Source organism: Miniopterus schreibersii (assembly GCF_964146895.1).
Source record: "Miniopterus schreibersii genome assembly, chromosome: 19".
NCBI lineage: Eukaryota > Metazoa > Chordata > Mammalia > Chiroptera > Miniopteridae > Miniopterus > Miniopterus schreibersii.
The window spans coordinates 6,682,644-6,696,972 of NC_138119.1; the positions used below are offsets into that span (position 1 = coordinate 6,682,644).

At 35.9% G+C, this 14,329-nt stretch overlaps 1 protein-coding gene and 1 pseudogene across 10 annotated transcripts in view; both read right to left on the reverse strand.

Annotated features, from left to right (window-relative positions):
* Nucleotides 1–14,329, reverse strand: part of ST7L (suppression of tumorigenicity 7 like) — a 124,495-nt gene that overhangs the window by 108,885 nt on the left and 1,281 nt on the right. For 8 of the 9 annotated variants that reach the window (XR_013997705.1, XR_013997706.1, XM_081121292.1 and 5 more), the window contains exons 2-5: nt 13,760–13,842; nt 8,855–9,020; nt 8,085–8,139; nt 5,413–5,528 (exon numbers count right to left, since the gene is read on the reverse strand). Coding sequence is in view for 7 of the 9 variants with exons in the window: in XM_081121292.1 (XP_080977418.1) it covers nt 5,413–5,528; nt 8,085–8,139; nt 8,855–9,020; nt 13,760–13,842 (420 nt within the window). In the remaining 2 variants the exon portion in view is untranslated. The remainder of the gene's footprint in view (nt 1–5,412; nt 5,529–8,084; nt 8,140–8,854; nt 9,021–13,759; nt 13,843–14,329) is intronic. The other variant, XM_081121298.1, reaches the window with a different exon arrangement.
* Nucleotides 144–844, reverse strand: LOC308549061 (high mobility group protein B1 pseudogene; annotated as a pseudogene). The gene has a single exon. The product of its transcript is annotated as a high mobility group protein B1 pseudogene (transcript).

The window sequence follows — 14,329 nt, forward strand, 5'->3', positions numbered from 1 at the left end:
ATTTCCAGGCCAATTTACAACCTCCATACTGTACCAGGCAAAGTTAGTGGCAACTGAAAATACCACCAGGAAAAGGCACAAAGACACATGCAGTAATGTGCTAACTATATAAAAAAAGACACTGTATAGTTTAAAAACAATCTTACACAGACTTCCATTTCAATTTTTTTCTTTAAAAAGAGAGAGTTGTATACAGGGGGGATAAATGTTTTATAGACAAGAAAAAAACTGCACTAGAACCAACTTATTCCTCTTCCTCTTCGTCTTCATCTTCCTCCTCCTCATCTTCGTCGTCTTCTTTTTCTTGCTTTTTCCAGCCTTAATGACTCCCTTTTTGCCGCATCAGGCTCTCCTTTAGCTCAGTAGGCAGCAGTATCTTCTCCGTATTTGTCCTTCAGCCTAGCAGCCTTTTCTTCATAAGGCTGCCTGTCGCCTGCAGTGTGTGGCTCCACATCTCTTCCAGCTTCTTTGCAGCATCACCAATGGGTAGTCTGATGCTCTCCTTTGATTTTTGGGTGATACTCAGAACAAAACAAGAAAAGGGCCAAAGGAGGCCTCTTGGGTGCACTGGGATCCTTGAATTTCCTTTTTGTTTCCCCTTTCTAAGAGATATGTTTTCATTTCTCTTTCATAACGGGCCTTGTCTGCCTTTGCCATGTCTTCAAATTTTCCTTTCTCTTTAGCAGACACGGTCTTCCACCTCCCTGAGCAGTTCTTAGAAAACTCTGAGAAGCTGACTGAAGCACGTGGGTGCTTCTTCTTGTGCTCTTCTCGGCAAACTTTGCACAAAGAAAGCATATGATGACATTTTGCCTCTCAGCTTCTTAGGATCTCCTTTGCCCATTTTATATAAAATTTTTAAAATCAATTTTAGAGAGAGGGAGAGAGAAAGAGAAAGAAAGAGAGAGAGGGAGAGAGAGAGAGAGAGAAACATCGATGTGAGAGAGAAACATCAATTGGCTGCCTCCCGCACACACCCCGACTGGGGATCGAACCCCCAACCTGGGTATGTGCCCTGACCGGGAATAAAACCCACCACATGTTGGTGTTTGGGACAATGCTCCAACCAACTAAGTCACACTGGCCAGGGCTTGCCCATGTTTAATTACTTTTTCTCAGCAAGCACACAGTCACCCATTCAGCTTACATTTGCCCCGGTGCTGTCTCTATGGAGCTCAATGTACTACAATGGCTCTCTTTACCAACATTTTAAATGGTTTGATAGTCTAGTATATTATGTATATATCATAGTTTATTTAACCAATTCTCTTTTCATGGACAATTAAGTTACATCCAATTTTTTTTCTATATAGAAATATTGTCATAACCACCTTTCAATATCTATCTTCGTATACCTGACCAAGAAGTGGAATGGTTGGCTAAAATGTATGCATCTTTTAAAAGATTTTGAATATATACTCCATAACTCCTCTCAATAAAACTGCATTAATTCACATTATTTCAGGCACTGTAGGAGAGTGACTATTTCCCTGCTTCCTCTCCAACACTAAATGATATCAGTCTTTGTTAATACATGGAAACAATCTCATTTGCATTTACATGCCTTTTTTACATGACCTTACATGTAAGGTCATGGAATCCACCTTTAGGCATTTTTTCTTATTTGTTTTAAACTGCGCTATCCAGCCTTTCAACATTATTCTTCAAGCCAATGCAGTTCTAAGTCAAAGGGGAAATCAAGTAAAGGAAGAAAAGTACATATTTCCTTCTAAAAAAAGTTTAGGAATAATTTAAAGCAAAATGCTGATTTTGTATCCAACTACCCTCTTTAAGAGCTCTTGATATGCTTAAAAAATAATACAAGTGGTTAGCAATTCAATCAAAATTCTTTATTTTTTAAGTTAATAATATTCTAACATACTAACAAGCAGAAAAGACACTAGCATTTATCCCAAGATCAGGGGTCACAAATATAAATGCCTACAAGGACCAGCAGAAAACATAAATGAATAAACTAAAAATACGTGCACCGTCTAAAGGAGAGAATCGTAGCTCATTAATCGTAACTGATTAATGCCACGTGGAGATGCAGGTCCAAGTCTGCCATATTTTCCAAATTTCTAAAGGTGTAAATCTGAATTTTAATGTTAAGTCTCCTGATTTTTAAATGTTGGGGGAAAAATACCATGAAAACAAATTATCCAAAAACACTGCGGGCTGCCCCTGAGGACACATTTGTTCTGTTTCAGATAAATCCATAGGAGAACACAATCTGCTACTGTAATTCCTGATGACAACAGTCAAGAGGAATCAGTCACGTCACACATACATACACATGTCGGAAAAGGTCAACAGAGAACCAACTGTCATTTCTGGAACAGCATTCACAGATAAAGTCTGTCCTTGAGTTGGGCCTTTAGCTGGGACTGTGTACCTCTAGAAGTATGTGAAACTTTGCAAGGACAAAATGGGGTGCATGGTTTTAAGGGAATCAATTTCTAAAGTCTTAACTTTAACTCTTTCCTACGCTGATCTACTGGAAGAACATTCCTCTGGTTGGTCCACACATCATGCAGGTTTTCCATGCCTACCCAACATCCGCTTCCCCACTTCCCAAAAGATTAGTTCCTTTCTTCTACTTTACAAAAGGAAAGCTTACTTCTCACCCATCCTGAACCTGTCCAAGTTGCATTACTCTACAGTGTAAAAATCTCCAGGTGCCAAAGGGACAATTCAAAGGTCAGGTTTGGGGGAAGCCATTCCTAATCAAGGAAACTCTAATAGGAATTCCACTTTTATTTCTTTCAAGAGTGAAGCTCATCATTAGAATTAAAGTATACTGGCCCTTGGATGCACTGAATTCAAGTAGAGTGGGGAGGGAAGTGATCATTTTTAGCAGTTCCATTTATCAGCATCCCTTTCCCCGTACTATAAGAGAATACACTGTTCATATAGGAAAGTCCCCTCTTGGCAAGGAATAAAGGCAGTAGAATCTTATTTTGGCCAAGAGATAAGCTCTAGGCAAAGCTACAAGACCCTATCTTTCTATCTTATAACCTGAATTCAGAAGAGAGATGGCTGTCATGGGTTGCATGGTAATATGTTTATTTGAACTGAAAAATGAAATCAGAAAGTAAGTCTAATTTGGTTATAGAGAACTTAGCCAGCCAATTAGGTTCCATGGAGGACATTTTCCAAAGTTGAAAGAGCCAAATATGGAGCTGTAAGGATTTGACAAAAATAAAATGAAAGCATACACAATACCATTTAGGACATTATGGTGAAAGGAAATTAAAAAGTGTTTAAATTTATACCAAAAAAATATACTGTGGAAAAGTACATACATGTGATAAAAGACTTTTAAGCATAAAATAATTAAAATCATATGAAGTATGGGATGGATATGAATTCCAGAACAAAAAGGACTTATATAAAACTTACTACTGTTAAAGAGTATTCAGTTCATGTGTTTTTCAATGGATAATGGTGCATATCAAGTCATTACATTCCTTGAAATAGGGTATTCTAGCTTTATTCTTGAATGTCTATATTTATAATGTCAAAAACAACATTCCTTGCAATCATTTAACTTATGATATAAACTTAAAAATGTGTGAAGGGAGCCCTGGCCAGGTGGCCCAGTTGGTTGGAGTGTTGTCTTGTACAACAAAAGGTTGCAGGTTTGATTCTCAGTCAGGGCACATACCTAGGTTTTGGGTTCGATTCCATATCCTACAGGAGGCAACTGATCACCATCAATGTTCCTCTCTCTCTCTCTCTCTCTCTCCCACTCTCTCTCTCCTTCCCTCTCTCTAAAAACATATCCTTGGGTGAAGATTTTTTAAAAAGTGTGAAGGAATACCAAAATGTTTTAAGACTACAGCTTTAGTGGATAGCCGTCGCTGCTATCTGAAAAGTTCCCAATATCTGCAACTCTGCCTGTGAGGAGGTGAAGCCTTACTTTCCAGAGTCACCTCAGTCCTTAAAGTTAACATACAAAATGACTTTCCACTGCTGTTATTTCCCCAACGCCTACACTTTTGGAATTAATGTAAACATTAAGCATATAAACATAAAGCGATTGCTTTTTCTCCTATTTATAATAAAACCATTTAATTGTAACCATATCAAACATCCTTGGGCTTCCTGCTACCACTCATCCTTACTATATTTAATCCAGCAAAGAGATATCACAATGAACTTACTTCAATGCTGGAAAACGGGCTATTTTTCAGACCCTTATTATTGGTGATCATCTTCTGCCTGTCGATGTGGTAACAGTGGCAACGTGGCAGTAGTATAGTGGTTAAGAGCCAGACTTGAGTTTGAAACCCAGCTTTATCATTTAATAGCTAGATGACTTAGGCATGTTATTTGATTCCCCTTTGCCTCTGTTTCTTTATTTTTTAAATGAGGCTAATAATAGTACCTACTTCATAAAGTGATTGGGAAGATTAAATTAGTACATTTATATAAACTGCTTAAACAGTGCTTGGTGCAAAGTAAGTGCTTTCCAAGTGTTAACTCTTATTAGTGAAATTGCTGAAGTCATCTGTGACACCAACACCACTCGTTCACGCATACTTTCATCAGAGAATAAATATTAGTATCTACAGTATGCCAGGCACTGTGCTAAGCCATAGGGATTCAAAGATGATGAGAATATAGTACCCGCTTTCCAAAGTTTCACATCCTATTAGGAAAGACGAACATGAAGGCAACACAGTAACATTAACAAATAAATGTTTGTGGTTGAAAACTGTTTCACTGAGGTTTGGGCTAAAGACTGGAGAACTGCAGAGAAGAAAGGAGATCTCAGAGAAGGCTTTCTAGAGAATGTGACTTTTAATTTGGATCCTGAAGGATAGAAGCAGAAGGACAGATAAGGAGGGAGAGGGCATTCAAAGTGAAGGCTAGGTGTGATCAAGATACCTGTCTTGAAGCCATACATTTGAGTCTCAATATTCTTTCTACGGAGAAGAGCTTGGAGAATTACACAGGCATGTCTGCGATCTTCCACCACTTTACATGATCTCTAACTTATGACTGAAATAAAATTATGGCCCATTTTTCTCTACATTCCATGCCCCAATGTTTACACTTTGTCTTACTCTTTTCTTTTATGTATAATTGCAGGTATTAATTTTCCAGACCAAAACTGGGTACATTTTCCTATGCACAAGTAGTTGCTGTACTGGATCTGAAAGATTTTTTAAAGTAATAACAGAAGCAATATTTTAATAAAATACTTTAAATTCTTTATAAAAAGGAAAGGTAGTGTAATAGCCTAGTTTACAATCATAATTAGTTTCAATTTAATCTGGGTTTCTTATCAATAATGCAAACAACTCCAACCCAAATAACTTTGTATATTACAATAAATAACTATAGAGAGCTTTAAAAATAATTTTCATAACCACTGTTTATCCCACGAACAGAGATGACACATACCTGTGTCTGAAGGACGTAAAAAGTCCGTGTCGCAGGTGAAAAAGGTCTGATGGTCCTGAGCTGACAAATTCATGTCATGGTATGTAAGTGGTTCTTTACCAGTCACCCAAGTAAATCTTTACCAAAACACAAGAAAATATGTAAATCGTACATGAGAGAGCAACAATTTGCTATAACAGACCCTATTTAAAATTCAAATATATACTGCTAAAAATTCTATTTCTGGATGTTGTAAAAGCTTATTATAATCAGCAAAACAAAAAAGATAACCTATACAAACTACTTAGAGTATAATAAAACATCAAAATCTAAAAGGGAAAAGGGTAGATTATTCAACAAACACTGCTTCAAAATTGGGACTTGAAGGGATAAAACAATTTGGCTTAGATATATACCTTGTTAAATATACTTCAATAAATTTCTAGTGAGTTAGAATTAAGTATTAAAAGTAAAACTACAAAGAAAGAAGAAAACACAGGTGGATTTTTACTAGATGTCAAGATGGTAAAGGCCTAAAGCATAAAAGCAAAGAGGAACTTTTTTCAGATGTTACCTAGAAATTTAAACTTTCCTATCTCCCTGAGACCTACAATTAATAATAGAAAGTTAACAGATTGGCTAATAAATAAATTTTTAAATGAGTAACCTCATTAGTAATTAACAAATAGCAAATTAAAATAAATAATTTTTACTTCCACCTATCAAATTGGCAAATATGTATATATTGTCAGGTGGGATACTGCTGGTATAAATGTAAATTGGCATTTACATTTCTGGTTCCAGAAATCAATTAGGTAATATCTATCAAAAGTCTTCAAAATATTCACGCCTAGCTAGAGGATGGGTATAGAATATTATATTATACCATCCTCTCTACTTTTGTTTATTTTTCAAATTTTCCATAATAAAAAAAAAAGATTAAAGGGAAGGGAGAAAAACTGTTCACACCCCTTGATTCAGGAATCCCAGTGCTACAAATCAACCCTAAGGAAATAATCATATAGTGGCTAAATATTTATATATAAAGATATCCCTCTAGTGTAAATGTCAACAGTGAAATATAATCTGTGACCCAGATAAGGGAGCAATAGATAAGGTATGGTAAATATAACCACAAAAAATCATGTTTTTGAAGAAATTCATGTTTTGAAGAAATTCTGTGGGAAATTCACAAATTTTGATGTTCAAGTTTTATTTCTATATATGGATAGAGAAGAGCAGCTGATGGAAATAGTAACAGCAGTTATTACTTAGTGGTAAGAAGGGGAGATTTTTACTTTCTTTTTCATATGTCTCTTTATTTTCCCATTTTTTACAATATGAATATACAGACATTTGATAATCTGAAATAAAGCACTTCAAAAATACATTTAAGTATTATTTACATAAGTGGTTAAAGACATTAAGTTATTTAATAGTATGAGTTCCCTTGTAATTTAAAGTTTTTAGCTATTTTGGGAGAAATTATCATAAAGAAAAAGAAAATCCTTATTCACTTAACAGTTTTGCTAAAAACCATAAAAATTATTTATTAATAATCTACATTATTCCAAAATGATTTAAAGCAGTTAAAAATATAACGTACAATATCAATACATAAATTGGAAGTAAATTAAAAAGACTCAGTAAGTAAAAACAAAGACTGGGCCATAAAATGGAGTCTGGAATGAGGCTAACATATGAAACACATACATATGAAATGGCTACAACATGACTTTAATTTTTCTAGAACCACACAATTATCATTGCAATTTAGACTTTTACATTAAGACAAACTAATAATTTAAAAGAGGTATAAGTGTTCCTGATACTAAGATAAGAAATTTCTCTTTAAAACCTTCATGAAGTAGACACTGTATAATATAACAAGGAATAGCCTAAAATCTTTTTAATAAACACAGTGAGAAGTTCAAGGACCTGAGTCTTGCATAATCCCTTAATATAGGCTAATGGCACTTTTCATAAAAGCCTCATTTTCACTTCCCAGGACTGACTGTCCTACGCTATCAAGTCCTTAAGCACAGGGATTACTATTTAGTCATTTAGTTTCCCCATCATTTTACACAGTGTCCACACATAGCAGACACATGTTTCTTGTTCAATGAATTAAATAACACGCCCAGTCTACCTCCAGGTAAAACACAGCCCTTCTCCAAATAAAAGTAAATTATCTTTGGTCATTAGTTTCAAAAGATGTTTTCTCATTTAGTGTAAAAATCAGGAGAGAAATGGACACAGTGGAGCAGATAAAAAATGGCAATATAAAATTACTATATCCTGTATTGTTGCACAAATGTTCACATTCATAATCAGATTGATGTTTTCTAGTGAATCCTCAAATAAATTTTGAAATTGAGCACATATTCATAGGAAAAGACCAACATTTGTAATTTTTTCTTAATCTCATAAATTCTTTAAAAAGGCTTTTTGCCATAAACCAGGGGCCAAATGTATACTTATTATGTATTACGAACATATGGTCTGAAGCAGTGTTTCTCACTCTTATAAAAGTACAATCAAGATGCTGCCAACTAAACTGCTAATCATTTTGCCTTATTATATATCAGTCTCTCCAACTACAAGAGCTGTGATATACTTATAAAAAAAGTGATTCCACAATACTTTTACTCTAAAACCAATGCTATAATTATACTGAAAGCAAAATGTAATACCTCCTATATTCTGCTCCTCTGAAAAGGTTTAAGGGGTTTCTCCACACCTTGCATTCTAAAAAACAAAGGCAAAAAGGGAGGAAGTGAGACAGTTTAATCAAATGCAGTTAAATCTTAATTGACCAACATTTACTGTGTACTCACTATATGCTAAGTACAATACTAGCCACTGACAGCACAAAGATAAATAAGGCAGGCATACAATTAAATCTAGTCATTCCCTTATTTCTGTCTTCAGAGCATTTGGTTCATAATTCAATTATGGCACTTACCATATTATAATGTGATTATCTGTTTGGTTTTAAGTTTCTCCCTTTTATTTACTTTTTTAAATGTTTTAATTGATTATTAGCTGGACATATGTACACTGAGAAAATGATTACAATTTCTAGCTTCCTTAACAGCTAGCTGTGGCCATTTGACAAAGGTCTGAGTCAAAAGCAAGCTGAAATAGTACATAACACTTCTGGGAAGTGTCCTTGCCTGCTGTGGGGTAGGCTGGGGGAAAGGGGGCCCTCCTCTGGCCTACTCTCCTTCCTGCTGATTGGAATAAGAGTGGCTGTCTCCGACCACAGGCAAAACTGCATCTGGAGATGGCAGGCTAACAAAATAGGAGTCTGGGTGTCTGATGATCACTGCTCTCCAGATCAGCCATGGATTACCTAATTTACATGAAAGACAAACTTCTCTCCATTGCTGTGAGTTTTCTATCTCCCACAGCCAAACACAAAATCTTAACTCTGCAGCTCTTAAAACACATAAGTAGTCACCTGACACATTCTGTCTGCTGGTTTCACTTTCTCTGTTGCTAGAAAGAGAGGCTGGCTCTGAACTGCTTCTTTCTGTTCCTCCCATCATCAATGGTCGCAAATGGCTTACAGACACTTGCTCAATAAAAGATGTGCCATGTTTATGGAAGTACCACCATTCAAATATCTGTGACAAACAGAAAACATCCTTCACTTAATACAGAACTGATCAGCAGATATATGAGCTCAAATTAAAACATTCTCTCAAGATGTTCCTGTTTAATTCAGCATCTTAAATGTGCTCTCCTTCCACAAAATAAGTCAAACACAAGATTCCCCAATGACATGCTGAGCAAAAGTGAAATACATTTTCATAGCTTTGTCATGAAATTTAGACAAGCTTAGGCAAAACTAGAATACATCTGTAAACAAAGCATTAAAAACAACAAAAATATTTAATATAGAGATAATGTTATATTACATTGTCATTTTATTCTATCTATAGCATAATTTTAAAAAAAAGTTTGAAACAACTAGCATAGTGTATTAGACTAGGGCTAGAAGGCCCATATTTGACTCTCCATTTAGCTATTAGCTGCATGCTTTGAGCAAATCACTTAACCTCTAACCTCTCAGAGCCTCAATGTCCTGCCTACTAAATATGGTTAACAGGAATTATAAGTGCCTTTTGAGCAATAAAGTACTATTCCAGTATTTGGCAGTATTGTTGATTAGGTTAAGGGTTAGGTTGATTCCCATTTTGAACCATTTAAAAATCAGGGTATCCACTTCCTTCTGTTTCCATGGTTTATTATTGTTACAAAAAGAGGAATCAAAAGAAGCTCTCTGTGCTGAATTAGCAGAATGGTTCATAGTTGAACACTCCAACCTTCTCAACTCCCGAGCTTAAGTGACACATCCCTGGGGAACTTTTCCTGATTCATGAACAGAAAGCTGTACTCCTATTGGATCTCGTGTTTTCCTTTCATAGTAATCGTTTCACTTGGAATAATTAAACAACTGGTTTTGTTGCTATTTTTCAAGCTCCCAAGCATACAGCACAGCCAGCTTCCTCATTCACTCAGATGGTTGCTGAAGAATCCCCAGTTCAGTGAGGCCTTCCCTCACTCCGTCTAAAATTTCAGCCTTCTCCTCTTCATATGCCTTTTCTGCTTCCTTGTCTCCTTTAACACTTATCACTAATAGTAAGAACATACTATTTGTTTTACTTATTTCTTCTTGTATATTGCTCTAATATAATGTAAGTTCCATGAGGGTTTTTTCCTGTTTTGTTCATTGCTGTAAGCCCAGTGCTCAGAAACACTGTGTGAAGCCCAGCAGGTGCTCGATAAAAAATTGTCAAATGAACGAATCAATGTCCATAATCACCTGTAGACCACATTTCAAGAGGATAGAATCTGTGTTTATCTGCTTACCATGGTAACCCCAACATCTAAAAGAGAGCCTAAGAGATGAAAGGCTATCTATAAATATTTGTTACAGGAAAAGTCAAGCAACCAGTGACTTTATAGATTACAATGGTTCAAATGACTCATAACTAGTTTCCTCTGTTTTGGCTGTAAAATAACTTTATATCTTCCTCCTCTCATTTGTGGACCATTTCCCTTAAAAAGTCAACTGACAGACTATTCTCCCACCAAATGTAGTGGACAAATTTGTTACTTTATTTAAAGAATAGACAAACATATCCACAACTACTTAAGAGATTAGAAATCTCTTTAAAAACAATTTCTGTTTTGCTATGATCACAAACAAGAGGCCATCTCTCTCTCTTTCTCTCTCTCACACACACACACACACACACACACACACACAGAAATCCGTTTTTAAACCTTTAGGAATGCTGTTTTTTGCTTCAGTAAACAATAGAACAAATGTTAAAAGACGTCAAAAATATGAAGCAATTTTGCACTATATTGCAGCCCAATTCCTCCACTGACTAAATGCTATACCATTTACAGGACAGAGTTAGAAAATCAAAGTGCAGAATTTTTTCTGACATGCCACTAGTGTTTTATGTGCGGTCTAGAATGGCTTCTCTTTCTGCTCACTTTTACTGAGTTAGCAGGCAACTAGTCACCACCAAATATGGTCCTAGTTTGGCATCTATCATATGTTTTACTAAGAAGTGGGATGAAACTCTTTAAAACAACCAGAAGAGGAAATCACAAAAGCAGAAATTACTCATGTTACAGAAAAGACAAGATTTACATTGGATCACAGTCAGGGAGAGTAATCACAAAGACAACAATGACAAACTGTCCTTCACTATGTGAAGTGTTGGTATATTTTTATTAATTAATATGTTAGTCTTTTTCATCTTTTGAGTCTTTTTAATACAAATGTGCAATAATTGCTAATACTTATCAAGCATTGTGCCCAGTTCTTTACATGTACTGACTGAATCCTCACAACAACTGATTTCAGAAAGGATACCTATTCCCACTTTAAACAACTAGCTCTGGTTCACACCGCCAGTACTTGGTAGAGCTGGGATTCTTACTTAGGTTTGCCTGACTTCAGAGGTTCCAACCATTATACAGACTGCCCCCCAAACATACCTTAGTATAAGTGTATACGTAAGAGTGTGAGAGTGTGAGTGTGTGTGTATGTGTGTGTGTGTGTGTGTGTAAGTTTGGTAAGTCCAGGTGGTAAAAGAAATTATAAACATAATATCCTTTGCTAATGAAAACTCATCAATTTTGCAAGAGTAATAACAAATTTTAACCTTTAAACTGTTACTTCCATTTTCTAATTTTAAAACTTTGGTTTAGCCCGGCCAGGCATGGCTCAGCGGTTGAGCATCGACCTAGGATCCAGGCGATCAGGGTTCGATTCCCGGTCAGGGCACATGCCCGGGCTATGGGCTCGATCAATGAATTCTCTCTCATCATTGATGTTTCTGTCTCTCTCTCTCTCCCTTTCCTTTCCTCTCTCTGAAATCAATAAAGATATATTTAAAAACAAAAAAACAACAAAAAAAACAACAACTTTGGTTTAAAAAGGTAATATGTAGCCCTGGCCGGATAACTCAGTTGGTTAGAGCATCATCCCACAATGTCAAGGTTGTGGGTTCAATCCCTAGTCGGGGCACATACAAGAATCAACCAATGAATGCATAAATAAGTGGAGCAACAAATCGATCATTTCCCTTCCTCTAAAAGTCAATAAAGTTAAAAAGATAATATGGTCCGGCCTGTGTGACTCAGCCGTCGAGCACTGATCTATGATCTAGGAGATCCTGATTTGATTCCCGGTCAGGGCACATGCCCAGGGTTGTGGGCTCGATCCCCAGTGGAGGGCGGGCAGGGGGCAGGCGGTCAGTGACTCTCTCATCATTGATGTTTCTCTCTCTCTCTCTCTCCTTCTCCCTTACTCTCTCTGAAATCAATAAATATATATATTTTTAAAAGATAATATGTATGATATATATGTAAATTTCCCTTTATAAATGATTATAAATAAGGAAATTAAGACTCATAGAATTTATGTATCTTGCCCCAAGTTATCAGCCAGTAAGTGGCAGAGTCAAGACATAAAACCATATATTCTCGTTCTAAAACCAATGCTTTTCCTACTACATCAGCTGTTTAAAGATAGTTTTTTGTCTTTATGTGGATTCTTACATGCTATTAACTAAATATGCTAAAATGTGCTTAATTATGAGTGGGCTTTATAAATCAATAAATTTTGAGGCTTATATTAATCCATAGTTTTCATCCTGAATGCCTCAATAATTTATTTTAAGTCAAGAGAAAAATCCCTTTCTTGTCCGGCATTTCACTTTAACAAAACAGTCAAGTGTTAGTCCTTATAAAAAAGACAAAGCCCAAACACTCCAATACAAATGCTACTATTTCTACTATAGCTGGAGAGCACCACCTAGAGATGAGAAAAAAGTAGAGAAAAATTTCTTGGCCATGCATATCATAATGAATGCTTCCTAAGATTTTTATGTGTATCAGTAATTTTCCAAAGTTTATTCTAGGAAACACTAGTCCCTAGGAATGTTAATAAAGATTATAAATTTAAAAAAACACACGCATTTTGAATTAAAAACGCTAGCTATGTCAAATAAGACAAGAAAAAGCTGAATGAAAGTTAAATAGGCTTCTTTATTGTAGGACTTCTCAGAATAACAAAAGCCAAAATTCATTAAATGTTCACTCTGTGTGAGCTACCAGGTTATTACAAGCTTTTACACACCTTATCTCACTTAGTCCTCATAACTCTATGAAGTAGATACTGTTATTACCCCCCAGTTTACACCCATGAGAACTGGGGCATAGGAAAGTTAATTAACATGCTCTAAGTCACACCACTAAGGTGATGGTTAACCTGACTCCAAATCCCTGCTCTTAAACCCTCCAGAGAAGATAATTGGCAGCCTATAGGCTGAATTCAAGACACAGATAAATATGTTGCCAACATTAAAGTACTGTGAGATTTTACATGAAAACTTGTGTATCCAGGTTCTCTTGGGATAACTTGAAAAACTGGAAGATTTGGTAATATTGGTCCTCAAGTCTACATGGCAACAATCAGCTTCAGCCCCTTCATTGTTATGGACAATGAAGGAGCATGCATTGTACCGTTTACTCAGTCCTCAAAATAAATAAGGAATTCAATTCTTACACTGTGCTCATTTCACTAGATTTTGTTACCAAGCTGGGCCCTGAAAGCATTTGGTTGCAACCCACCTCAGTCCCCTACAGAATACAACAGTCCTTTATACACAAATGAATACTGTCAATCTCTAAAGTGGACAGGAGATGCAGTGGTTTTTCAAATGCTGAACAGATTTTGAGGAACCTGATCTATAAGTATTTATAATTATTGTAACTGTATAAAGAAATTTCATCTTTAGATAAATATAAAAGCATGAAGGAAATGGAAACTACTTACAAATATTAGTCCTGATATCAAAGAACATGTCCCTGTAAGTGCCACATAGAATTTGGGCGTCAATGAATTTAAAAATACTGTCACTGCCAAAAGGAAAAAAAAAAAAAAAATCAAAGTTTAAAAAGTTGCAAATTCAAAGTATTCAAGTTACAAATATGCAGGTGTCTTTATGAGAAGGGGGAGGAACATAAGTGGATTAACATCTAGTATGAGACTCATTTGAGAACGCTGTCATTTTTAAAAAGCTCCTTTAAAGTCCCATTGTAGCCTACCCTTAAAAATTTTGCCCTGCCCTAGCCAGGTAGTTCAGCTGGCGGGGCAGCTCACTCAGTTGGTTAGAGCCGGAAAAAAAGGCACAAAGAGAAGAGCAACGAAGGGAGAGTTCCCTCCCTGCATCTGACTCACTGAAAGTCTGGACCAGACTCTTCACTTCAAATAACTGTCTCATGAATTCTTTGGATTTTTAGGAAGAAATAAAAATTTATAATCCTTAACTAGTCTTGTCTAAATGGCGTGTACCTAGTTAACACGTAGAAAAATGATAAACTCAATGAACAACATTTCACTGAG